Genomic DNA, 26,792 nt, shown 5'->3' with positions numbered 1-26,792 from the left:
TTAGGATGATTTGATAGTTATCTAGTTGTGTTCATGGGACGAGATGAACCTAGTGTCTTCCACTCTGCTGCCACCATCTTCCTCTCCCACTCCTTCTGTATTTAATTTTTTGAGCAATAAAAAAAGAATGAGATCTGATGATTTGTGACAATATGGATGGACCTAGAGTGTATTATCCTAAGTGAAATAAGTCAGAGAAAGGAAATATAAACCATATGATCTGTTATATGTGGAATCTAAAAAGGAAAACAAAAAAAAAAAGAAAAAATGGAAAAAAACAAACAAGCAAACAGACTCTTAAATACGGAGAACAAACTGGTGATTGTCAGAGAGGAAGCGGATAGGGTGATGGGCGAAATAGGAAAAGTGGATTAGGAGATACAAACTTCCAGTTATAAAATAATTTGTGGATATGAAAAGTACAGCATAGGGAATATAGTCAATAACATTTTAATAACATTATATGGTGACTATACTTACTGTGGTGAGCATTGAGTAATGTATAGAATTGGCCAATGAACATGTTGTGCAAATGAAACTAATATAACATTGTATGTCAGTTATACTTCGATAAAAAATATACAACAGGGTGCCTGGGTGGCTCTGTCGATTAGGCATCTGACTCTTGATCTCAGCTTAGGTCATGATCTCAGGGTTAGGGGAGCTCTGCACTCAGTGGGGAGTCTGAGGTTTTTCTTCCTCTGCCCTTCCCCCTGCTTGCACGTGCTCTCTCTCTCTCTCTCTGTCTCTCTAAAATATATGAACAAATCTTAGGAAAAAATATCCAGCCATTATAATTTGTCGAGGAACTACATCTCATTCCTAAAATGGGTTGGATAAACTGCTGACTAGCCAAATCAGGCTGATGGCCTGTTTTTCTACAGCCTGAGTGTTAAGAATTTTTTTTATATTTGTAAAAGGTTGTAAAGGAAAATATGTGAAAGATAGTTTCTGTGCCTGGCCAAGCCTAAAGCATTTACTGTTTGGCCTTTTATGCATAAGTATCCTGACCCCTATCCTAGATAATTTTTTAACAGACTTAATGAGGTATAATTAACATACCTTATGCTTCACCAAGTAAAGTATACAATTTAATGGTTTTTAGAATAGATTGATGCAGCTATCAACACAATTTTAAAACATTTTCATCACTCTTAAGAGATATCCCTTACCTATTTGCAGTCAATTCCTATCCCAACCAGCAGCCCTAGGCAAACACTAATCTATTTTGTATCTTTATAGATTTGCCTATTCTGGATATTTCATATAAATATTATCATATGACTTAGTCTTTTCTGACTGGCTCCCTTTATAATTTTTCAATAACACTCAATAGGTTCACCATGTTGTAGTGTGGATCAGTACTCCATCCCCATTGTAGTAATATACCACATTTTGTTTACCCGTTCGTCCAGTGATGGATATTGAATTTTTCCAATTTTCAGCTGTTACAAATAATGCTGTGATAAACATTCATATACAGATTTTGTGTGCATATGTGTTTTATTTTCCCTTGAGTATATATATATATACACCTAGGAGTGGAATTGCTAGGTTTTATGATAACTCTATGCTTAATCTTTTGAGGAACTACCAGAGTATTTTCCAAAGCAGTGAAACCATTTTACATTCCCACCAGCACTGGGCTAGGGTTCCACTTTCTCCACCTCTTTGCCATCACTTGCTGTTATATCTTTTGGATTATGGCCATGCTAGTGAGTATGAAGTGCTGTCTCATTGCAGTTTTGATTTGCGTTTTTCTAATAACTGATGATATCATGACTAATAACAAAAGATATGAACATCTTTTCATGTACTTATTTGCCATTTATATACGTTCTTTGGAAAATGTCTATTCAGGGTTTTTTGCCCATTTTTAATAGGGTTGTCATCTTTTTGAGTTCTAGTAGTTGTTTCATATTCTTGATACTAGACTCTTCTCAGATAACAATTTGTAATTATTCTCTTTCATTATGTGGGTTGTCTTTTCCCTTTCTTACCAGTGCCCTTTGAAGCACAAACATTTTTAATTTTGTTGATACCCATTTTGTTTACTTTATTGTTGTTGTTGCTTGTGCTTTTGGTGTCAATGTTTAAGACTGTTGCCTAATCAGAGATCATTAAGGTTCATCCCTGTGTTTTCTTCTAACAGTTTTATATTTTTACTTGTTACATTCAGTTCTATCCATTTTGAGTTAATTTTTGTGTATGGTGTGAGATGGGGGTCCAACTTCATTTTTTTTGCATTTGAATATCCAGGTGTCCCGGGACTGTTTGTTGAAGATGTTAATTATCTTGTCACCCAGGTTGAAAATCAAGTAACCATAAATGAGGAGGATTATTTCTAGTCCATTGACATCTATGTCTATCCTTATGGCAATACCACAGAGTTTTAATTATTATAGCTTTGTAGTAAGTTTTATAATAGAGATGTGTTAGTCTTCCAGTTTTGTTCTTCTTTTTGAAAATTGTTTTGGCTATTGTGGGTCTTTCGAATTTCCGTATGCATGTTGGGATCAAGTTCTCAATTTCTGCAAAGAAGCCAGCTAGGATTTTGATAGGGATTGCACTGAACCTGTAGCTCAGTTTGGAGAGTATTGTGATCTTAAGTATTATTACCCATAAACATGGAATATCTTTCCCATTCATTTAGGTTTTAATTTCTTTCAACAATGTTTTGTAGTTTTCAGAGTATATTTTCACTTCTTTCTTTTTTGTAGTCTAGTAGATTTTCAATTTCTGAGTCCGTTTCAGTAGTTTATGTTCCTGGAAATGTGTCCATTATAATCTAAGTTATCTAATTTTTTGGCTTATAGTTGTTCATAGTATTCCCTTATAATTATCTTTTTTATTTCTGTAAGTTTGGTAATTATGCCCCCTCTTTCACTCCTGATTTTAGTCATTTGTGTCTTCTTTTTTTTTTCTTGACCAGTTTATACATTTTTTTCAATTTTGTTGATCTTTTTCAAGAACCAACTTTGATTTCTTTTATTTTCCTATTATGTTTCTGGTCTCTGTTTCATTAATTCCCACTCTGATCTTTATCATTTTCTTCCTTCTGGTTGCTTAAGTTTTAGTTTGTTTTTCTTCCAGTGTCTTACAGTAGAAATTTAGCTTGATGATTTATTTCTTCTTTTTGTAATATTAGCTTTTATAGCTATAAATTTCCGTCTAAGCACTGTGTCTTAAGCTGTTTGAAACACTGAATTTGGGGGACACATTCAGACCCATAGCATTCCTCCCTTGAGCCCCCAAAATTCGTGTCCTTCTCATGCAAAATACATTCATTCCATCTCAACAGCTGCAAACGTCTTAATTCATTCTAGCATTGACTCAAAAGTCTAAGTCCGAAGTTTCATCTAAATATCATCTAAACCAGATATGAGTCAAGACTCAAGGTACAATTCATCCTGAGGCAAATTGCTCTCCAGCTATGAACCTGTGAAATCAAACAAGTTACTAGCTTCCAAAATACAATGGTAAGCCAGGAATAAGATACATATTCCCATTCAAAAAGGAGAAATAGGGATGCCTCTTAGTTTTTTTTTACTTTCCTTGGTTGTGCAGAAGCTTTTTATCTTGATGAAATCCCACAAGTTCATTTTTTCTTTTGTTTCTCTTGCCTTTGGAGATGTGTCATGAAAAAAGTTGCTGTGGCCGATGTCAAAGAGGTTGCAGCCTATGTTCTCCTCTAGGATTTTGATGGATTCCTGTCTCACATCGAGGTCTTTCATCCATTTGGAGTTTATCTTTGTGTATGGTGTAAGAGAGTGGTCAAGTTTCATTCTTTTGCATATAGCTGTCCAATTTCCCAGCACCATTTATTGAAGAGACTGTCTTTTTTCCACTGGATGTTTTTTCCTGCTTTGTCAAAGATTAGTTGCCCATAAAGTCAAGGGTCCATTTCTGGAGTCTCTATTCTGTTCCATTGGTCTATGTGTCTGTTTTTGTGCCAGTACCATGCTGTCTTTGTGATCACAGCTTTGCAATATAGCTTGAAATCAAAAAACTAAGAGGCAGCCCATGGAATGGGAGAAGATATTTGCAAATGACACTACAGATAAAAGACTAGTATCGAAGATCTACAAAGAACTTCTCAAACTCAGTACACAAGAAACAAATAATCAAAACAAAAAATGGGCAGAAGATATGAACAGACACTTTTCCAATGAAGACATACAAATGGCTAACAGACACATGAAAAAATGTTCAAAATCATTAGCCATCAGGGAAATTCAAATCAAAACCACCTTACACCAGTTAGAATGGCAAAAATTGACAAGGCAAGAAACAACAAATGTTGGAGAGGATGTGGAGAAAGGAGATCCCTCCTACATTGTTGGTGGGAATGCAAGTTGGTACAGCCACTTTGGAAAACAGTGTGGAGGTCCCTTAAAAAGTTAAAAATTGAGCTACCCTATGATCCAGCCATTGCACTACTGGGAATTTACCTCAAAGATACAGACGTAGTTAAGAGAAGGGCCATATGCACCCCAATGTTCATTGTAGCATTGTCCACAATAGCTAAATTGTGGAAGGAGCTGAGATGCCCCTCAACAGATGACTGGATTAAGAAGATGTGGTCCATATATACAATGGAATATTACTCAGCCATCAGAAAGAACGATTACCCAACATTTGTGGCAACATGGACGGGACTGGAGGAGCTTTGCTAAGTGAAATAAGTCAAGCAGAGAAAGATAATTATCATATGGTTTCACTCATTTATGGAACATAAGAAATAGCAGGAAGATTGGTAGGAGAAGGAAGGGACGAATGAAGGGGGGTAAACAGAAGAGGGAATGAACCATGAGAGACTATGGACTCTGGGAAACTGAGGGCTTCAGAGGGGAGGGGGTAGGGGATTGGGATAGGCCATTGATGGGTATGAAGGCGGGCACATATTGCATGGAGCACTGGGTGTTATATGTAAATAATGAATCATGGAACACTACATCAAAAACTAAGGATGTACTGTATGGTGACTAACATAACATAATAAAAAATTATTATAAAATTAAAAAAAGAAATAGGGGAAAAAACCCAGTTAATGGGTTCAAAGTAAGTCTAAAACCTAATCAGGCAAATAACATTAAACACCAAGGCTTGAGAACAATCCTCCTTGACTTTGTGTCATCATTCTGGACCCACTGGGGCTGCAGTTGGGCCCCCAAACCTCTAGGCCCCATCCACATGGTTCTGCCAGGTATAGCCCCGTGCTTCAGCTCTCACAGATTAAGGTTCAGGCTGCAGTCCCTCACAGTAGCTGTGCTGCCTTGGGGTGGAAAGCTCCACTGGGTGTTGCTTCTAATGGGGACCTCCTGCAGTAGCCCCACCCCCACAGAGGTTCTTTGTCTGGGCTTCAGAGGTTCCTCAGGCATCTTTTGAAATCTAGGTGGAAGCCACTATGCTTCCAGCTCTTGCACTGTACACACCATGAGGACACCAAGCTGATGACTTCCCAGAGTTTGTAACCTGTGCCGTCCGGAGGGGCAGCTCTAACAGCCTGCACTGCACTTGGAGTGGCTGTTTAACATGGCACCAGAATTTGAGAAGGGGAGCCAGGGAGGTGCGATGGCACTGGGCAGCTGTGGCTCCTAGGCCCTTGCACTCTAGGGCCTGTGTTGTTAGGCCATTTTAGGGCCAGCCTCAAGAACTCTGAACTGCCCCAGGTCATTCTTCCGTTGTTTTGGACAGTAGATACTAACTTCCGTTTAAATGGCTGACCAGTCTCCCCATTGTCTTGATGTGAATAGCTCCTAGCTTCTATTGAGATGGTTGAGCTATAGCATTCTCCTTATCAAATTCAGCCATACCCTTAGTGTTCTGTGTTAAGCTAGCTTTCTTATTTCTTTCAATATTGATAGGCTGAAAATTTTCCAAATTTTTAAATTGTGCTTCCTTTTTTTAAAAAAAGATTTTATTTATTTATTTGAGCGTGTGAGAAGGGCTAGAAACAGCGGGGGAGGGGGGTGGGGGGCAAAGGGAGAGGGAGAAGCAGAATCCCCATGGAGCAGGGAGTCCGATGTGGGGCTTGATGCAGGGCTCGATCCCAGGACTCCGGGATTGACCTGAGCAGAAGACAGATGCTTAATTGACTGAGCCACCCAGGCACCCCTGTGCTTCCTTTTTGATTAGCATTTCCACCTTTAAATCATTTCTCTCTTCTTATATTTTACTGTAAGCATTCAGGAGAAACCAGGCCATTTTTTCAGCACTTTGCTTAGAAATTTCTTTTCTTTTTTTTAATAATAATTTTTTATTATATTATGTTAGTCACCATGCTTAGAAATTTCTTTAGCCAAATATCCAATTTCACCAGTCAAAAGTATTACCTTCTATAAAACACTGGGACATAAACATAGAAGCTCTTTGCTATTTTATAACACAGATGGCCTTTCCTCCAATTTCCGTTGTTCCTCATTCCTCGTCAGAATGACTTTCAATGTCCATATTTCTACCAACAATCTCTTCACAGTATTCTCAAACTATTCTCTAAGAAGATTAGTTTCTGCAGCTCTTCTCTTCTCTTTCTTGGTCCTCATGTAACCGTGGGGCACAGGGGTGCAAGAGCACGTGGCTCTGGGGGTCCCAGACAGACCAGGTTTGGCCATTCGCCGCTGACAAGATCCAAAGGCAGAGAGGTGATTGGTGGTGAAACAAGGAAGGAATTTATTTCAGTGAGTCCAACAGCGGGAAGACAGCAGACTGGTGTCTCAAAGACTATCACCGAAGTGCTAAAAATAATTCTAGATTTATACAGGGAAAACGTGGGTCAAAGGTCAGTAGGTACATGAAGGTACAGTCACTGTCTTGGGGTCAGTCACAGGGGGTCTTGATGGCTGAGGGGCAATCCTTATTGCTTGAGAGGGTAGTTTGGTTCCCATCACAGGATGCTTTGCCCAAAGGGTCTTTTGCCTGAGTTAAGAGATAAGCCAAAAAGAAGAGCTTCATCAATTAGAAAGTACAGACAGAGATAAAAAAAAAAAAATGGAGGTAGCTGAAGTCCTCTTTCAAATATGAGAATTGCTCTTAACCATTCATTCACTGCAATGTATATATTTTTTAGTGCACACCTCCAACTCTTCCAGCTTCTACCCATTACACAGTTCCAAAACTGCTTCCATATTTTCAGGTATTTGTTACAGAAGCACCCCACTCTCAGTGCCAGTTTTCTGTCTTAGTCTGTTCAGGCTGCTATAACTAAAACACCACAGACTGGAAAGCTTATAAACAACAGAAATTTATTTCTCACAGTTCTTGAGGCTAGAAGTCCAAGATCAAGGTACTAGCATGGTCGTGTTCTCTGGTGAGGGCCCTCTTCCTGGTTCATAGTTTGCACCTTCTTACTGTGTCTTCACATGGTGGGAAGGGCTAAGGATCTCTCTAAAGCCTCTTATAAAAGGCACAGATCCCGTTCAGGAGGGCTCTACCTTTGTGACTTAGCACCTCCTAAGGCCCCACCTACTAATACCCGTACCTTTGAGGTTTAAGATTTCAACATATGAATTGCTTGAGGAGTATACATTCAGATCATACAGCATACTGCTTGAGCAGCATCCCATAAGTTTTGGTATGTTGTGTTTTCTTTTCATTCATCTCAAGTTATTTTTTAATTTTCATTGTAATTTCTTCTTTGACCCATTATTTAGTGATCTCTTATTTAATATCCACATATTTGTGAATTTCCCAAACTTTATTATCTTATTGACTTCTAAGCTTATTCCACTATGGTCAGGGTACATAGTTTGTGTGATTTCATGTTATTTTAACTTTATTTGAAGTTTTTTTTTTTAAAGAATATTTGAAGTTTTTGTTGCAGCCTATCCTGGAGAAAGTGCCATGTGTACTTGCGAAGAATTTCTGTGCTTCTTGGGTTGGTGGAATGGTCTGTGGATATCTGTTAGGTATAAAAAACAATGGTTTTATACAATTGCTTTTTAAAACAGTTGAGAAAAGAAAGAAGAAATATATATTGATAATTATATAATTATTACATAATTGCTTTTACCAGTGTACTTTTTTTCATTTGGATTCAAATTATTATCTGGTGTCATTTGTTTTCTGCCTGAAGAACTTCTCTTAGCATTTTTATAAAATGGTTCTGCTAGCAGTAAATTCTATCAGCATTGTTTATATGGGAATTTTTTTGTTTTTTGTTTTCAGTTCTGAAAGATAGTTTTGCTGGATATTAGACTGTTGGTTAACTGTTATTTTCTTTCATCATATTGAATATGTTATCCACTGCCTTCTTTATTGAGATTCTATATTTCCTGAGACATTGTCATCAAACCTTTGTTAAAGCGTCATTTCCTTTTGTTGTTTGAACATGTTTAAAATAGCTGCTTTCAAATCTTTGTCTGCTAAGTTCAGCATCTGGACCTTTTCAGTCAATTCCTATTGCCTGCTTTTTTCCTGCATTTGGGTCATACATTACCATTTCTTTGCATATCTCACAATTTTCTGTTGAAAACTGGACATTTTAGATAATATATTGAAGCATCTTTGAATACTCATTCCCCCCTGTGGTTTGTTGTTGTTAATACTTGCTTGTTTATTGGTTTAGTGACTTGGCTGGGTTAGTTCCATAAAGTCTGTTTCCCTCGGTTGTACAGAAGTGTACAGCTTCTGATATCACTCCTTAGAGGTCATGGTCTTTGCCTGTGGAGTCACCCTGGCCCCTCCTCTACGAAGTGGTTTAGCAGGGTGGTTTTTATAATTTCTCTTTCCTTGATATCCCTTCTGAATGGTCTCTTGTTGATATTAACCCAGATGTTAATCTGGACTAATTACTACGGTGGTTGCTTTGTGTGTGGGGGGGGGGTGAGTGTGTGTGTGTGCATTTGCATGTCCATGTGTGTGCTTAAAAATGCTTTTTGGCATAAATTGTTCCACAGTGTGATACAATTAATGTGAGGCCCCTTTGAAAAGTGGTAAGGATCTTACTTTCCTCTTACCCTGGTTCCCTCTGTAAACTTCTGGCTGGTTTTGTGTTTTGCATGTTGATATCATTGAGCTATCAGCCTCTTTTTAAGTACTCAACTCCAGAATCTCCATTTTTTTTGTAGTAGCCTTAGACTTGAACTTCCTCAAGCTGTGTTCCAATTAAAGTCAGTCTTCTTAGGCAGAGATACAGAGCTCACTCTTCTAATGAGCTGCTGCTGCTTCTCCTGAGAAGAAGTTCTGTACCACTGTTTTCGAACTGGAGGTGGGGATGTGGCACATTTCTATCAGAGTGACAGTCCAGCTCTATGAGTAAGGGGCTGGGCAGGAATCATAGTCCCTGGCATTCTGAGCTTGCCTCTCCCAGCATGGAAACTCTGTCCTAGAAGCAAGCTGCAGTGAGGGCAATGGAGCCCCAATAATTGTAATTTTCCCTGCCTGGTTATAGGGACTGGGTAGAGGAAGAGAGCTCCAGGCCTCTCATTTGTGCTTTTTATAATAGAGTTCCTATAATACAGACCTGGGGGAGGAGGATGAGAAGTGCTGGCAGCATGGCCCTTCTGGAAATCCCTAGCCTAGAAGCTGAGAATAGAGGGAGCCCCGTCTTCTTGGTCACACCCACCTACAGTAGCACTCACACTGAGCAGATCAGGGTTCAACTATCATGGGTGTTTACTGTCTTACTGAGACTTAGTAGATTTCCTGGAATAGATGGTTTTCCATTTTCTTTTTGCCCTTTGGGCAATTTCCTAAGACTTTACATGTTGTGTTTTATAATTTCACCAATTATGGTTGTTTTGCTAGGGAGAGGGTCCATGGAACTCCTCATACCACCATTCTAGAAGTGCTACTCTTCTGTCCTGGAGTATTAAAATTGATGGTGCTCAAGATTTTCTATTTAATCCTCATTTTCTGGGACATTAAGAAAAATACAAATAGGGGAACCTGGGTGGCTCATTTGATTAAGCGTCTGCCTTTGGCTCAGGTCATGATCCCAGGGTCCTGGGATCGAGTCCCACATTGGGCTCCCTGCTCAGTGGGGAGTCTGCTTCTCTTTCTCCCTCTGCCACTCCCCCCTGCTTGTGCTTTCTCTCTCTCTCTCTCTCTCTGTCTCAAAGAAATAAATAAAAACTTAAAAAAAGAAAAATACAATTAGAGGTTAATATTTTTATATAAATTATAAAATGTTCAGTTTAAACTGTAATTTTTCTATCATTTTATTTTTAATGGCTTTTAATGAATATTATATTTTAATTTGCTTAAAGTTTTGTCTGACTGAGGCTGATTTTCTTATTGCATTGTTGCCAAATAGACCAAGTTACTGAATCGTGCACTTGAGCAGATCCATAAATGCAGAGAAATCTGGAATCTCCTGAAAGAAACAGGTACGGTGGGAACTGGGAGTTTGGTAACACAGTTATAAAAGGTGTTTCAAGTCTGAATAACCCAGTCTTTATCACCAGAAATTTGTGCCACTTCAGTATTTGATAACCAGTCAAATGATTGTATAAGGACTAATTTTTTCCCTACTATATGTCTGTACTTTGACTCTCTGACACACTGCTTGCAGTAAAAATAATTTTTACTTTGTTTTTTATGGAAGTATAGTATTGAGTATAAAAATAGGATCGTTATTGTTCAACATGACATTATTACCCTTAGGTCACTACATTTCATGTCTCATTTAATCAAGCTCTAATTCTGGGTAAATGTAGGCCACAGAGCCTTCCAAACCATAATCATACCAGATAACTGTTAATATTTTATTATGAAATAATCAAAATAGTAGTAAACCTTTTAAAGTAATATAGTAACTTGCTACTGTTTTTTCATTAAGGATGGTATTGGCTTTTAAATTAAGGCACTTTTTTATGTTTTGTCCATCTGTTCCTATTTTAGTTAGAATTTTAAAAATCAATATTGAATTGAATTACATGCCTTTTCAGCTTCTGTAGAGATAACCATATGGTTATTCTCTTTTGAAGTATTAATATATTGAATTAAAGTAATAGATTTCCAAAATTAAGTCATTGTTGCATTTCTGGAATAAACCCTACTTGATCATGGTGTGTTATTATAATTGTTGATGAATGTGGTTTCCTAAAATTTAGCAATTATTGGTTTGTTTTTTTTCCTTTTGTGTATATGTGATATCTTTGATGGATTTTGATATTGAACTATCAGAATTATAAGGAAGAACATAAACATAAAATTTAATTCACCTTTCTCAATCTATGATAACCATTTAAAGGGATAAAGACAAAAAGAAAGGATAGAGAATACTTAAATAATATTTATAGAGGATTTAATAGAAATATACACTATAGCCTGAAAAGGAAAACCTGAATAAATTCTAAGACATAGAAATAAAACAATGTTATCTGATCACAATGCAATAAAACAAGAAATTGTTGGAGTCAGGACAAAACCCTTGACCACTTGGACATTTTAAAACACAGGAACTACAAAATACCTAGAAAATAATGATCTTGAAAATACTTTGTAACAGAATCTAAAGTGCTAAAGCAGTTCTCAGAGGAAAATTCATAGCTTCAATGACTTTTATTTAAAAAGTATGTCAGAATGCTGTCCACTGAAAAATCAGTTTCTTCGTTCTAGGAACATAGCTGGACTACGTATATATATCTATATATTTCTATATCTGTATCTCTGTCTATATATCATTATAGAATTGAAAATTAAAACAATGAGATATTACTACATTTGTATTAGAATCGCAAAAATCTAAAACACTGACACTACCAAATGCTAGCGAGTATGTGGAGCAATAGGAAACTCTTGCTCATTGCTGGCAGAAATGCAAAGTGGCATAGACACTTGGAAGACAATCTGATACTTTCTTATAAAACTCTTACTCTACATTCCAACAACTGTACTTTTTGGTATTTATCCAAATAAATTGGAAACTTATGTCCACTCAAAGACCTGCACATGTATGTTTATAGAAGCTTTATTCATAATTGCTTGAACTTGCAATCAGCCAAGATATCCTTCAGGAGGTGAATGGATAAATAAACTGTGGTATGTCCAAACAATGAAATATTAATCAGAGATAAGAAGAAATGAGCTATTAAGCCATGGAAAGTCATGGAGGAGTCTTTTTAAAAAAAATATTTATTTATTTGAGACAGAGAGGGAAAGAGTGGGGGGAGGGGCAGAGGGAGAGAGAAAATCCTGAAGCAGACTCCCTGCTGAGCATGGAGCCCAGTGTGGGGCTGGAATTAGGACCCTAAAATCATGACCTGAGCTGAAATCAAGAGTCAGCCACTTAACCGACTGAGCCACCCAGGTGCCCCATGGAGGAATCTTAAATGCATATTATTAAGTGAAAGAAGCCAATCTGAAAAGGCTACATACCACATGATTCCAACTATATGATATTCCAGAAAAGTCAAAACTGTGGAGAAAATAAAAGGATCACTAGTTGACAGAGGTTAGTTGGGGAGGAAAGGATGAATAAACAGAACATAGAGAATTTTTAGGGCAGTGAAACTATTCTGTATGATACTACAGTGGTAGATACCTGTCATTATACACTTGTCAAAACCCATAAAACATACATCAGGAGTGAACCCTAATATAACTATGGACTTTGGGTGAAAATGATGTGTCCCTGCAGGTTCATTGATTGTAACAAATGTAGCACTATGGCACGGAATGTTCAGTAGTGAGGGATGTTCTTCGAGGGGGGTGGGTTTGGTATATGTGGGAACTTTGTATTCTCCACCCAATTTTGCTGTGAACCTAAAACTTCTTTAAAAGAATGCCTATTATCAAAAGGATAAGAGATAAAAGTGCTGAAGAGGATGTGGAGAAAAGAGAACCCTTGTGCACATTGGTGGGAATGTATAATTGATACAGCCACTATGGAAAAGGGTTATGGAGGTTCCTCAAAAAATTAAAAATAGAATGGTCTAGAAATTTTACTTCTGGGTATATATCCAAAGGAAATGAAATCACTAACTCAAAGAGATATCTGCACCCCCATATTCATTGCAACATTATTCACAATTGGCAAGACAAGGAAATAGTCATAAGTGTTCATCAAAAGATGAATAGATGAAGAAAATATGTCAATATGTATATACAATGAAACATTCAGCCTTAAAAAAGAAGGAAATCCTGCCACTTACAATGGCATGAATGAACCTAGAGGGCATTATGGTAAATGAAATAAATCAGAGAACTGTTTTTGAACAATTGTTTTTATTTCATTATTTCAGTTTTCTTCCTTGGGAACTTCGTATGTTTGGGTCTCCTTTGCCTGTCTTCCAAATGTATCATTTTCTCTCTTAGAGTTTTAATTTCCATTTTTATTTTTTTAAACACTTGTCAAAGATTTTATTTAACTCATTAATTAATAAAGGAACCACTGAGATGTTACAGGTGGTTCAAAGGAGAATTAAAGACGACACACACAGGCAATTAGGAGGTGAATTTACAAGTATATGCAAATTGAATTGTGTGTGTGTTTTGTTATCTTTTGCTATTCTGAAGCTAGGATACCAGAGCGAAGAAACCCTCTTTACCAGATTTCACCTGTAGCACCTGTAATTTAGATGAAAGTCATCTTTTCTCAAGGTCCCTGAAATTTACTGAAGTTTCCTGACCTCTTGGAAAGTGAACTCCCTACCACCTTTATACTGGGACCCTGTAAATCAGGTACCAGGATAATTCCTTGAGGGGATTTTGTAGGCATGTGCTCCATAAAGTTGAGGTAAGATCAACCTTATATATTGAGATTATCTTATCATACCTGATTAAATGGCTGTCATTCGCAAGTATGATACTCCATGTAAGGCCTTGGTTGTACAATCAATTTGTCCACTTATATCTTGGTTTTAAGAAAAGGACAACAATTGGTTTTTAGGTTTTGATGCTGTAGTATATAAGGTTAAACGGAATAGCAGATCGCGAGTACATTTCTTATTTTTTTAATTTAAGTTTTTATTTTAATTCCAGGTAGTTAACATACACTGCTGTACTAGTTTCAGATGTACAATATAGTAATTCAGCAGTTCCATACATCAGTCTGTTTTCATCATGACATGTGCACTCTTTAATAACCTATCATGTATTTAACCCATCACCCTACTACTCTCCCCTCTCATAATCATCAGATAGTTCTCTATAATTGAGTCTGTTTCTTGCTTTACCTCTCTCTTATTTTTTTCCCTTTTCTTGGGTGTTTTGTTTCTTAAATTCTACATATGAGTAAAATCATATGGTATTTGTCTTTCAATCCTCTTGTGTAAAAATCTGGAGTATTCAAGCTTAAACCTAATCTCCTGTCAAGTCTCTGTAACCATGATAAAAAATGTAAAAACATATAAACTAATAAACTATTATTTAAAAGGAGAAAAAAGGACAGATTTTTATATAACTAATGCAAATAACTATATTGCAATGAAAAGTAGGGAGACTTGATAAAAGTTTCTGAATTCAGAAGGAGGGCTAAGAGGGAAGAGGTGAATGAGAACCATATTATTTTAAAATATTTTAATTCAGTTTACAGAAGCGGTATCTGCTAAATTGTTTTGAGTTACAAATAATTTATAAAGAAAGAGGATTTTCTCATATATTCAGAAAATGGAACATTAAAACCACACCAATGATATTCCAAATACATAACCACAATAAAATTTCCCTCATCAATTTATTCAGTCTTAGGTAATTGATGTTCTGCTGGATCTTGGGTCAGTAGTCTGCTTTTATAAAATTGTATGCTTTTAGACTAGAAAAAAACCCTGGAAATCCTCATTAAGTGCACTGGTATGGTCTCAAAATTGTCTATGCCTTGTCAGCTCAGAAACCTATAATCAAGAGTCTCTTCTGACATGTCAGCAGTTTGAAGTACCTGGTATAGTCCTTTTCTGTGAGGCTCTGAGACTGTCCTTCTTTGTTAAATATGCAAACTCTTGCCTGTCACTTGTAGCATAGTCTTCAGGCAAACATCAGAGTAAAACAAAAACTGTCTGTACATTACAGAGATTGAATGGCGTTAATTTAGTAAGGTAACCAATAATACCAGAATGGAAGGAAGGTAAAATTCTCTGTTGGGGTACAGTATATAACTATGTCATAACAGTTTTTAACTGTGGTGTTATATACACACACACACACACACACACACACACACACACACATAAAATTTGCCATTTTAGCCATTTTATGTGTATGGTTCAGTGGCATTAATTACATTCACAATGTTGTGAAACTTTCACTACTACCTATTTCCAAAACTTTTTCATCACCCCTAACAAACCCTGTACCCATTAAGAAATAATTCTGTACCCCATTTCTCCCAGCCCCTGGTAACTTCTAATGGTACTGTCTAGATATAAGTGGAATCATATAATATTTGTCCTTTCGTCACTGGAGTATTTCACTTAGCATAATGTTTTTAAAGTTCACCCATGTTGTGACAAATCAGTACTTGCATTCTTTTTTATGGCTGAAAAGATTCCATTATATGGATATACCACATTTTGTTTATTCATCTGTTGACGGACACTTGGGTTGTTTTCAGCTTTGGCTACTGTGAATAATGGTGTGAACACTGGTGCACAAGTATCTACTTGAGTCCCTGCTTTCAATGTTTTGGGTCTATATCTAGAAGTGGAATTGCTGGGTCATAGGACATTATTAATGTTTAACTTTTTGCCGAACTGCCAAGCTGTTTTCCACAGCAGCCTCACCATTCTCATTCCCACAAGCACTGAATGAGATTTCTGATTTCTTTACCTCCTTGCCACCACTTTACTATTATGTCTTCTGGATTACAGCCATTCTATTGAGTATGAAGTGGTATCTCGTTGTGGTTTTATTTGCATTTCTCTAATGAGTAATGATGTGAAATGACTTTTCATGTGTTTATTGGCCATTGATATATCTTTTTTGGAAAACAAACACTTTCTGTCACATCCTTTGCCCACTTATTTGGGTTGTTTGTCTTTTCATCGTTGCATTGTATTAAACCTAAAGAAGAAAAACCTGAAGTTCTTTTTTCCTCCTGTATCTTTCTTTCCTGTGTGTCTTCTTTACCTTCACAGAGAACACTTCACTTCTGATACTTCCGGTTACCAAATGTGTGGAGGTTTTCTCCCCACAACAACTAATTCTCTGTAACATCAGCTGGGTGTTCTACAATTCAATTCTGACACTATCTACCCAGAGATGGCCTTAGGTTCCACAGTTTATGGGTATAGTCCCACAAGACTGACCCAGCCATTTCAGACATCAGTCGCAAGCCCAGGTTGTCACCTGGGCTTCTGACCAACCAGCTGTACACCGGAGGTTCCAATAACACTCACCTTGGGTTTGAGTAACACAAGTGATTTTTGCCTGTTGATCTTGTACCCTGCCACTTTCTTGCCCCTTTTTTTTTCTTGTGGATTCATTGGGATCTTCTACACATATATAGGATCATGTCATCTGTGAACAGTGATAGGTCTGCTTCTTCCTTTCTAATGTGGATGCCTTTTATTTCTTTTGTTCTTTTTTTTTTCCTTTTCCTACTTTCTCTCACTAGAAAATCCAGTATGGTGTTGAATAGCAGCAGTGAAAGCAGGCATTCTTTTGTTTCTAATCCTAAGGAGAAAGCCTCAGTCTTTCACAATTGACTGTGATACCTGTGTTTTTTGTAAATGTTCTCTATTAGGCTGAATATATTCCCTTCTATTCCTAGTTTTCTGAGTAGTTTTTTTCTTTATCATGAAAAGATTCTGATTTTTTATTTCATTGATTCAATTTTTTTCTATTTTTTGTTTCATTTTTATCTGTTCTTTATTATTTCCTTCTTTCTGGTAAGTTTGGGTTTAGCTTGCTCTTCTTCTAGTTACTCAAGGTTTAAAGTTAGTTTGTTGCTTTCAAATCTTTATTTTAAATGTAGGCCTTTACAGCTATAGATTTCCTTCTGAATACTGCCTTCCCTGCGTCCCGTAAATTTTGGTATGTTGTGTCTTTGTTTTTATTAATTTCTGCGTATTTTCGTATTTCTCTTGTGATGTTTTTCTTTGGCCTATTGATTATTTAAGAGTATGTTGTTTAATTTCCACATATTTATGAATTTTCCACTTTTTTCTCTGTTACAGATTTCTAGCTTTGTTCTATTGTGGTCAGAGAATATACTTTATATGATTTCAGTCTTATTAAATTTATTGAGACTTGTTTTGCAGCCAGCTATATGTTCTATACTGCAGGATATTCCATGAGCACTTGAGAAGAATGTGATTTGTGCTGTTGTTGGGTAGAGTATTCTCTATATGCCTGTTCGGCCTACTTGGTTTATAGTGTTGTTCACATCTATTTCCTTGTTGATCCTTTCTCTTGATATTCCGTCCATTTTTGAAAAAAAATGTATAAGAGTTATGATTAGTGTTTCTCTTGAAGTTTTACTCTCAAGATAGTCAGTAATCTTCAGGAACTGCTCAGAAGGTATACAATTTCTGAAAATTTTATGTTAATAATTTTTTACTTCTAAGAATTTAATATAAGGAAGGCTAAGCATCTCTTCAGTTTTGCAACTCTTCTCATGCAACTCTTCAACAATAGTAACCCATCAAATGAACCTAATTCTCACATTTCTCTCTTTATGGGGAGAAAGAATAAATTTTTGCACTTTTCCAGGGTCCCTTTTAGAAATCTCAAAGATAGTTTTAGGTTAAAAGACATCCTGAACATTTATAAAAACTTTTATCTTTTATAACAGGGATATGACTTTTTGGAAGACAAAATCAAGAGTTGTTAGAGATGATTTGGGTACTTGATTAAGATAGGATCATGGATGCCTCAGAAACAACACTTGATTACCTACCTAAGCAAAATGACATCAAAACATTTTAAAAAGAAGCATAGGAGGTAACAGAGTTTTAAAGAACTTTAGCTCTTTGATAAATGAGGAAACTTTGTACTTTGTTTGCCATTAAATGATCAAGAATAAAGACGTAATAAACACAACATAAAGATCAGAAAATTATTCTGGTAAAACACAGAATCTGCTATCTAGGCAGATTACATAGAGAATAAAGAATAACCCTTCTTATTGTAAGTGAAGACATTAATCAGTAAACCAAGCAAGCAAGCCCATCAAAATCAAGATAATTTTGCTACATTTAAATACATTATAGAGCTTTATCTCAGACTCAGATTTAAACCAGGTCAAATAAAATTTACTTTCAAATCAGTCCTTCATTATATGCTCTTTTATATTCTGAAACAAACTGACAAACTTTTTGGTGATCTGCCAGGTCAAAACTATTTTCGTAACACTAAGACATGTCGTTTTCCAGAAGCTATGTGATATGTGATATTGTAATAGATGGAATACAGAAGTGGATATGAGAATGTAGCTATTTCTATTAGGTCAGATTAAAGAGCTTTTCGAAAATTTTCCCAGTCTTCTCGTTGATTTTTTAAATATAATTTTTTTGAAAATTGACATTAGCATTCAGTGATTTTGTCTCAAATAAGTTCAGTCAGTAAATATACTTAAATTTTATGTTCTGATTTATAATATGGCAGTTATTGATAGATACAATCTGCATTTGAAAAATCTCTTTGGGGGGGCACCTGGGTGCCTTCAGCTCAGGTCGTGATCTTGGGGTCCTGGGACTGAGCCATGTGGTGGGCTCCCTGCTCAGCAGGGAGTCTGCTTCTCCCTCTTCCTCTGCCCCTCCCCCCACAGACTTGTGCACATGCGTGCTCTCTCTCTCAAATAAATAAAATCTTTTTTTTAAAAAAAAGAATTTCTCAAAATCTCTTTGGAAGTTCTTAATTTTTTTCAGAGTGCAAAGGGGTTCTGAGAACAGAAGCTTGAGAACCATTGCTTTAGGAATAAACTGCATTGTCCTTTAAAAACAAAAACACTGTTCACTGTTCCTTTGTTACTATTGCTCATAATATGTCAACCACTTATTTTAATTGTTATTTTAACCAAAATAATTTTTATTTCAAAAAGAAAATTCAGAGGGGTGCAGTTGAGAACCATCTCTTATAAGCACTATAGCAAATTAGCAGGATTCATGAGCATTTATAGCATTGTTCTCTGTGGCCACACCCATCCTTTTAAAAAGGAAAAATGAACACATTCAGTAACATGACTCAAAGATACCATCTTTCTATAGCATATAAAAATAAGAAGCAATAGTATAAAACTAAAATCTGTGCTTTGTAATCAATATTTAAGTATTTGATTTTAATTAAAATTTATCTTTTTATCCAGTAATTATTTATTAATTGACTCAATTTAATAGTAGTCCAGCATTTTAAGTTAACTAAATGTCTTGGAAACTATTTTAAACCTAATATACTACAGCCCATAAGTACAGCTGAAATTAAGTTTGTCAGAACAGTGATTCAATTTTAGTTGAATACACTTTACATTTTTTATCATCTTAAATGTTATGTATAAGAACTATGTAATATTAATCACTAAACCTGTATACATTTAGGAAAAAGAGACCCCAGTAAAATTAAATGTATGCTTGTTTTATACTTTATAAAAATAAACCATAAAAAAGACCTAGCTCTTTCTTTTAAACCGAAATTATTAAACTAATCTCGCTTGCCAAGATTTACCTTAACTTTGGAATCTTAAAATGTTTCTGAGTTGGCAGAATTTTTTTATAAGAACACTCTGGTTTAGCACATTTTAAAATATTAGTTTAATTTTCTTTTTGTGAGAACTTTAAGAATATTTTATATAAGTGCTTACTTATGTCTATAAACCAGAACAGAGTTCCTTGAACATAGAAGACTTTATCATCAAATTTGTGGAGACCAGCCAGAGATGGGGAAATATTTCACACTCACATGATGAGGTCAAGGCCTATCTCGATTATTGACACATAGACACAGACATAGGGAGCTTATGGATTCAGAGCTACAACTTCAGCTACAGGTCAAGAGTAAACACAGAAACTCACCAGTCTAGATAGATATCAGAGGGCTGGTCTCCCTCCCAGCAGGCATGAAATAATTGTTTAATCTGAGCTCAGAATGGGCAAAAAGAATAACAAAAAAGACTAACAAATTAAATTGTCTGTTGTTTCTTACCCAGAGACATAATCCATTAATCCGTTTACTCAACAAATAGCCAAACCATATTCCCATTCATTGCTGGTACCAGGGCGGGGAATGACATTGGCTGTACACAAACCAGAAACAAAATGAAACATAAACTCAATAGAAAAGAAAAAAAATATTCATCAAAGTTTTGTTGGCACTTGAAATTCAATCTGGGAGCCAAGAGAAGATGAGTTGAAGTAGTCCATGAGTTTTACAACATAATTTACCTGGTTTTGTATCCATTAAGCATTTTGGTCAATAATTTTTTAAAGATATAACCATGACTGTCATACAAATATAAAATGAACATGTGTCAAAAATTTTTTTTAACTCATTAATTGATGAGGGAGCCTGAAGATTTTAGAACAATTTCAATTTTCATTTCATTTTGCTTGTTTTTCTCTTGTTTTCTATGTTCTTACTGATTATTCATCAATGTCACTTCTGTCTTTTGCTGCTTTCAGTTTTACCCTTATTTCTGTGATGGTTTTATTTTTTTCTTCTCATTTCCTTCTTTATTTCTAAAATGGCTCATATTTCATTTTCTTTTATCTACCAGCCATTCTTGAGCTCTTAAATCCCTGCTTTATATTCTTATTTTATGGACATGATTCCTTAATTAATATTTTGAAATTCAGGTGACATACTTGGTCATGATTTTATTCTGCTTTATAACAATAGGTCTCTGCTAAGACTTCTCCTACCGTTCTTTTTTCCTATTCCTCTCATTTCATTTTTAAGTAGTATCTTATACTGTTATTTCTTACATCTTTTTTGAAGTTTTATTTTGTCGTGCTAGGAACACTTAGCATGAGATCTATCCTCTTAACAAAGCATTAAGTGTATGGTATACTGTTGTTTACCACAGGTACCAGGTTGTACAGCAGATCTCTAGAATGTACTCATCTTGTTTAGCTGTAACTTTATGCCTATTGACTAACATTTCTTCATTTTTCTTGCCCCCAGCTCCTGGCAACCACCATTCCACTCTTTGATTCTATGAATTTGACTCTTTTAGTTATCTCATATAAGTGGAATCATACAGTATTTGTCCTTCCCTGACTGGCTTATTTTACTTAATGTAATGTCCTTGAAGTTCATCCATATTGTCACATATTGAAGAATTTTCTTCCTTTTAAAGGCTGAATAGTATTCTGTTACATGTACATACCACATTTTCTTTATTCGTCCCTCAATGGATATTTACATTGTTGTCATATCTTGGCTATCTCTTCAAGATCCTGACTTGAATTATTTCGGATAAATACTAGAAGTGGGATTGCGGGATCATATGGTAGTTCTATTTTTAACTTTTTGAGGAACCTCTCTACTGTTTTCTATAGTGGCTGTACCATTTTGAATTCCAACCAACAACGTACAAGGGTACCAATTTCTCCACATCTTCACCAACAGTTGTTGTCTTTTTTTAAGTATATATAACAGCCATCCTGACAGGTGTAAGTGATACCTCATTGTGGTTTTTCTTTTTTAGATTTTAAGTAATCTCTATACCCAACATGGGGCTTGAACGCTCAACCCCAAGATCAAGAGTCATATGTTCTACTGACTGAGCCAGCCAGGCACCCCTCATTGTGGTTTTGATTTGCATTTATGTGATGATTAGTGATGTTGAGCATCTTTGAATACACCTGTTGGCCATTTGTATGTCTTCTTTGGGGAAATATCTATTCACGTCTTTAGCCCGTTTTTAAATTGGGTTATTAGTTTTTGCTGTTGAGTTGTGGTAACTTACCTTTAATTGAGGTACTTTTTTTACAACTATTTGCAGGAGATTCGTGTGGAAAGGAGACCAGGGCCATGATTTAGGCTTGCAGAAATTAAGCTTATGATGATCTAAGATTGTTGTGTATGTGATTTTTTTGTAGCCTCTACATTTTCCCAGCCAGTGGATATAGGCAGCTGGGGGGCTTCTCATAACACAGAGATTCTTCTCCACTGCTTCACTGACCAGCTGTGTGCTCTTCAGCCCTTTATCTTCTGCTTCTCACAACCAAACCAAATCCAGACATGTTCCTTCCGTGAGCCTATAAACTCTGTTTTTGTTATTGTAGGTAAAAGAAATGCACCTTGGGGTGTGCCCCTCACTTTGGAGTGTTATACTTTTACTGGTCTTTTCTGATCCTCAATTTTTATCTTTAAAACATACATGTATATGCATATTTGTATGCACGTATGCTAGACTGTAAGCTCCATGAGGAAAAATACTGTGTCTGTTTTTGCTTATCTTTGTATATCCAGCACCTAGCACATTCATGATACTGGTTCATGCATGAATGAACAGAAAAATATATATATATTACACACACACTCATACACATATATAAGAATGCATATATCATATATAAAGTTTTGGAAGGATACACACCAAACTCAGCAATTGCTACTGCTATCTCTTAGGTTAGGATTTAATGAGTTTGGGAGATTTACTTTTTATTTTACTCTTGTATTGTTTGACTTTTTCAGTGAATATGTAGTACTTTAATAAATAAAACAAAAATACACATGACATGATACTCTATACAGAAAACCTGAAAGACTCCACCAAAAAACTCCTAGAACTGATACACAAATTCAGTAAAGTAGCAGAATACAAAATCAACCTACAAAAATCTGTTGCATTTCTATACACCAATAATGAAGCAGCAGAAGGAGAAATTAAGGAATCAGTCCCATTTACAGTTGCATCAAAAGCAGTAAGATACCTGCAACCTAACCAAAGAGGTGAAAGACCTATATTGTGAAAACTGTAAAACATCGATGAAAGAAATTGAAGATGATACAAAGAAATGGAAAGACATTCCATGCTCATGGATTAGAAGAACAAATATTGTTAAAATGTCTATATTACCAAAGCAATGTACACATTTAATGCATTCCCTATCAAAATACCACCAGCATTTTTCCTAGAACTAGAACAGACAATCCTAAAATTTGTATGGAACCATAAAAGACCCTGAATAGCCCGGAACCTTGAAAAGGAAATGCAGACCACCAGAATCACAATTCTGGACTTTAAGTTATATTACAAAGCTGTAATGATCAGGACACTATGGTACTGGCACAAAAATGGAACAGAATAGAAAACCCAGAAATGAACCCACGACTATATGGTCAATTAATCTTCGACAAAGGAGGAAAGAATATCCAGTGGAAAGAAGACCATGTCTTCAACAAATGCTGTTGGGAAGACTGCACAGCAACATGCAAAGGAATGAAACTAGACCAATTTCTTACACCATACACAAAAATAAATTCAAAATGGATTAAAGACCTAAATGTGAGACCTGAAACTATAAAAATCCTAGAAGGGAACACAGGCAGTAACCTCTTTGACATTGGCCATAGCAACTTCTTTCTAGATATGTCTCCTGAGGCAAGGAAAACAAAAGCAAAAATAAACTATTACGACTTTGTCAAAATAAAAAAACTTCTTCACAGCAAAGAAAGCAGTCAACAAAACTAAAAGGCAACCTACGGAATGGGAGAAGATATTTGCAAATGACATATTTGATAAAGGGTTAGTATCCAAAATCTATAAAGAACTGACCAAACTCAACACCCAAAAAACAAATAATCCGATTTAAAAATGAGCAGGAGATTGAAGAGACATTTTCCACTATTTTTTTTAAGAGAGAAAGAGCACGCACGCATGAGCAGGGTGGGTGGAGGGGCAGAAGGAGAGGGAGAGAGAGAATCTAAACAAGCTCCATGCCCAGCATGGAGCCCAGTGCGGGTGTCCCATCTCATGACTCAGATCATGACCTGAGCCGACGTCAAGAGTCGGGCGCTTAATGACTGAGCCACGCAGGCACCCCTCAAGAGACATTTTTCCAAAGAAGCCATACAGATGGTCAACGGACACATGAAAAGGTGCTCATCATCACTCATCATCAGGGAAATATAAATCAAAACTACAGTGAGATACCACCTCACACTTGTCAGAATGGCTGAAATCAACAACACAAGAAAACAAATTATTGGGAAGTTGTTTCAGATCATTCTGTTTATTGATGTAAGGTGTTGGTGAGGACGTAGAGAAAGGGGAACCCTCTTACACTGTTGGTAGGAATGCAAACTGGTGCAGCCACTCTAGAAAACAATATGGAGGTTTTTCAAAGTTAAAAAAAGAACTACCCTAGGATCCGGCAATTGCACTACTAGGTATTTACCCAAAGAATACAAAAATACAAATTCAAAGGGATACATGCACCCCAGTGTTTCTAGCAGCCAATACTACAATAGCCAAATTATGGAAACAGCCCAAGGGTCCATCGACTGATGAATAAAGAAGTAGTGTGTGCGTGTGTGTGTGTGTGTGTGTGTGTGTGTGTGTAGGAATTCATAAAAAGGAATGAAATCTTGCTATTTGCAATGATATGGATGGAGCTAGAGAGTATTATACTAAGTGAAATAATTCAGTCAGAGAAAGACAAATACCGTATGATTTCACTCATGTGAAATTTAAAAAACAAAACAAATGAGCATAGGGAAAAAAGGAAGAGAAAGGCAAACCAAGAAACAGACTCTTAACTATAGAGAACAAACTGATGGTTACCAGAGGGGAGGTGGATGGGGGGATGGGTTAAATAGGTGTTAGGGATTAAGGAGTGCACTTGTTGTGATAAGCACTGGGTGTTGTATTGAAATGTAAAATCACTATATTGTATACCTGAAAGTAATATTACACAGTATGTTAACTACATGGAATTGAAATAAAAACTTAAAAGAATAAATGATAAAGAATCCCCATATAAAAAAAACCATATCTTATTACCTTTGAGACTTACGTGGTCTTATGTGGTATTGATATTTATGCTCAACCTGTTGATTAAGATTAAACTTTGATTAACTTTAAAATTAAACTGGAAGGTAGGGGCAGAAATTATTGGGAGATTGTTTCAGATCATTCTGTTTATTGATGAAATTCCCAAGTTTAAATGTAAGTCATTTATTTTTTAAAAAATGAGATGGGAAAAAAATACATTTAGAAAAAATGAATCTGAGTTGTTAAAGGTTTATAGTTCCTAAGACTGGGTATTTGTAATGAAATAATGCCTAAAAGTATGAACCCAGCTTGTGAGTAATGTAAATAAATCATTAAGCTACCAACTATAAACAGACAAATTAAGGGAAAGTGCAAAGCTGGTGAATCATAAGCTTCTGGGGCAAAATTGGGAAATGCCAACCTTTTAAAAATCTATTCCAAATCAAAGTTAATTAAGAACTATATAAACAGTGACTGAAATCTTAGTACTATGGGAATTAGCTTTTACAAAAGGATTAACCCTGACATGCCATTATATTAGTGACCTAAGGAAAGGAGCTTACCACATTCATTTTGTAAAGTCTTTATTAAATGCCAAGTGCTACTAAGTATTATGGAAACATACGGAAATGTGTTGTCTCTGTCCTTAAGAAATTTACAGTGAAGAAAGGAGGTAAGAAACATAATTCATTACACATATACAAAGCGAAATGAAATAACTTCAGTAATAGAAATATGAAGTGTGTGTGTCCACAGAGCAAGAAATGATCCATTCTTAAAGGTAATATTTGAACTTATTCTTGGAGAACGATTGGGATTTAATGGTTAGAAAAGGAAGTAGAAGGCATTAAAAGCCGTAGGAACTGAATAAACAAAAGCCAGGTGTAGAAGAGAACATTGTTAGTTTTGGAGTTGTCTCTTATTCATGGTTTATATAGTGGGAGGTGAAGCTGAGAGTAGTGTGATTTATGATGTGCCCTTTCCAAACAATAAATCAGGCCAGCAGTATTTCCTTTGTCCAAGCTACTTCATCTCTCATTTGGACCACTGTAATAGCTTCTCAGCTATCCTCTCTGCTCCCACTTTTGCCCCTGTGTAAATCCAGTAACCACACAGCAGAGTATTATAAGTCAGATCATGTCAGTCCTCTTGTACTTCCTATTTACTTGGACTTAAAATAAAATTCAGAGTCATTACCATGACCTGCAAGGCCGTAGATTATCTGGTCCTTGGTTACCTCTGCCCCATCTCCCATCACTCTGCCTCTCAACTCACTATACTGTAGTCCTACTATATCAGTAATACTTAGTACTTTCCTACCTCTGGGCCTTTGTATTTGCCATTCCTTTTCTGTAGAACACTCTCTTCCTGGATATTCATATGGCTTGCTCCCCTACATCCTCTGTTCAATTGTCACTCCCCAACCTCAGTCTTTCCTAACCACACTCCTTCTAAAACAGCAACTTCCATCACTACCCCCATAACCTATATATTTTTTTACAACACTCATCTCTACTTGATATTATATTATATATTATTATTATATTATTACTGATATATTTTATTGATATTATATGTTATTATTACATACATTATATATTATATATGTTATTTCTCTCCCCAACTAGAATCTAAGTTCTATGTAGGCAGAAAAGTTGTCTGTCATGTTCATTCTTTATCTCTACCTCTTTAAACTATCTGGTATATACTAGAGCTTAATAAATATTTACTGAATGAAATACTGGTATGGCACCAGAAATTCTATCATTAGAGGGGCGCCTGGGTGGCACAGCGGTTAAGCGGCTGCCTTCGGCTCAGGGCGTGATCCCAGCGTTATGGGATCGAGCCCCACATCAGGCTCCTCCACTATGAGTCTGCTTCTTCCTCTCCCACTCCCCCTGCTTGTGTTCCCTCTCTCGCTGGCTGTCTCTATCTCTGTCAAATAAATAAATAAAATCTTTAAAAAAAAAAAAAA

General features: G+C 36.0%; 1 protein-coding gene across 1 annotated transcript in view; it reads left to right on the top strand.

Moving 5' to 3' along the window:
• The window catches only part of TEX11 (testis expressed 11), a 265,144-nt gene that overhangs the window by 199,235 nt on the left and 39,117 nt on the right, over positions 1 to 26,792 (top strand). The window contains exon 23 of the mRNA XM_008712288.2: positions 10,256 to 10,328. Within this exon, the coding sequence (XP_008710510.2) occupies positions 10,256 to 10,328 (73 nt within the window). The remainder of the gene's footprint in view (positions 1 to 10,255; positions 10,329 to 26,792) is intronic.

This window comes from Ursus maritimus, assembly GCF_017311325.1.
Source record: "Ursus maritimus isolate PB19 chromosome X unlocalized genomic scaffold, ASM1731132v1 scaffold_X1, whole genome shotgun sequence".
In the NCBI taxonomy this organism is placed as follows: Eukaryota; Metazoa; Chordata; class Mammalia; order Carnivora; family Ursidae; genus Ursus; species Ursus maritimus.
This window is presented reverse-complemented; position numbering and strand designations above follow the sequence as displayed.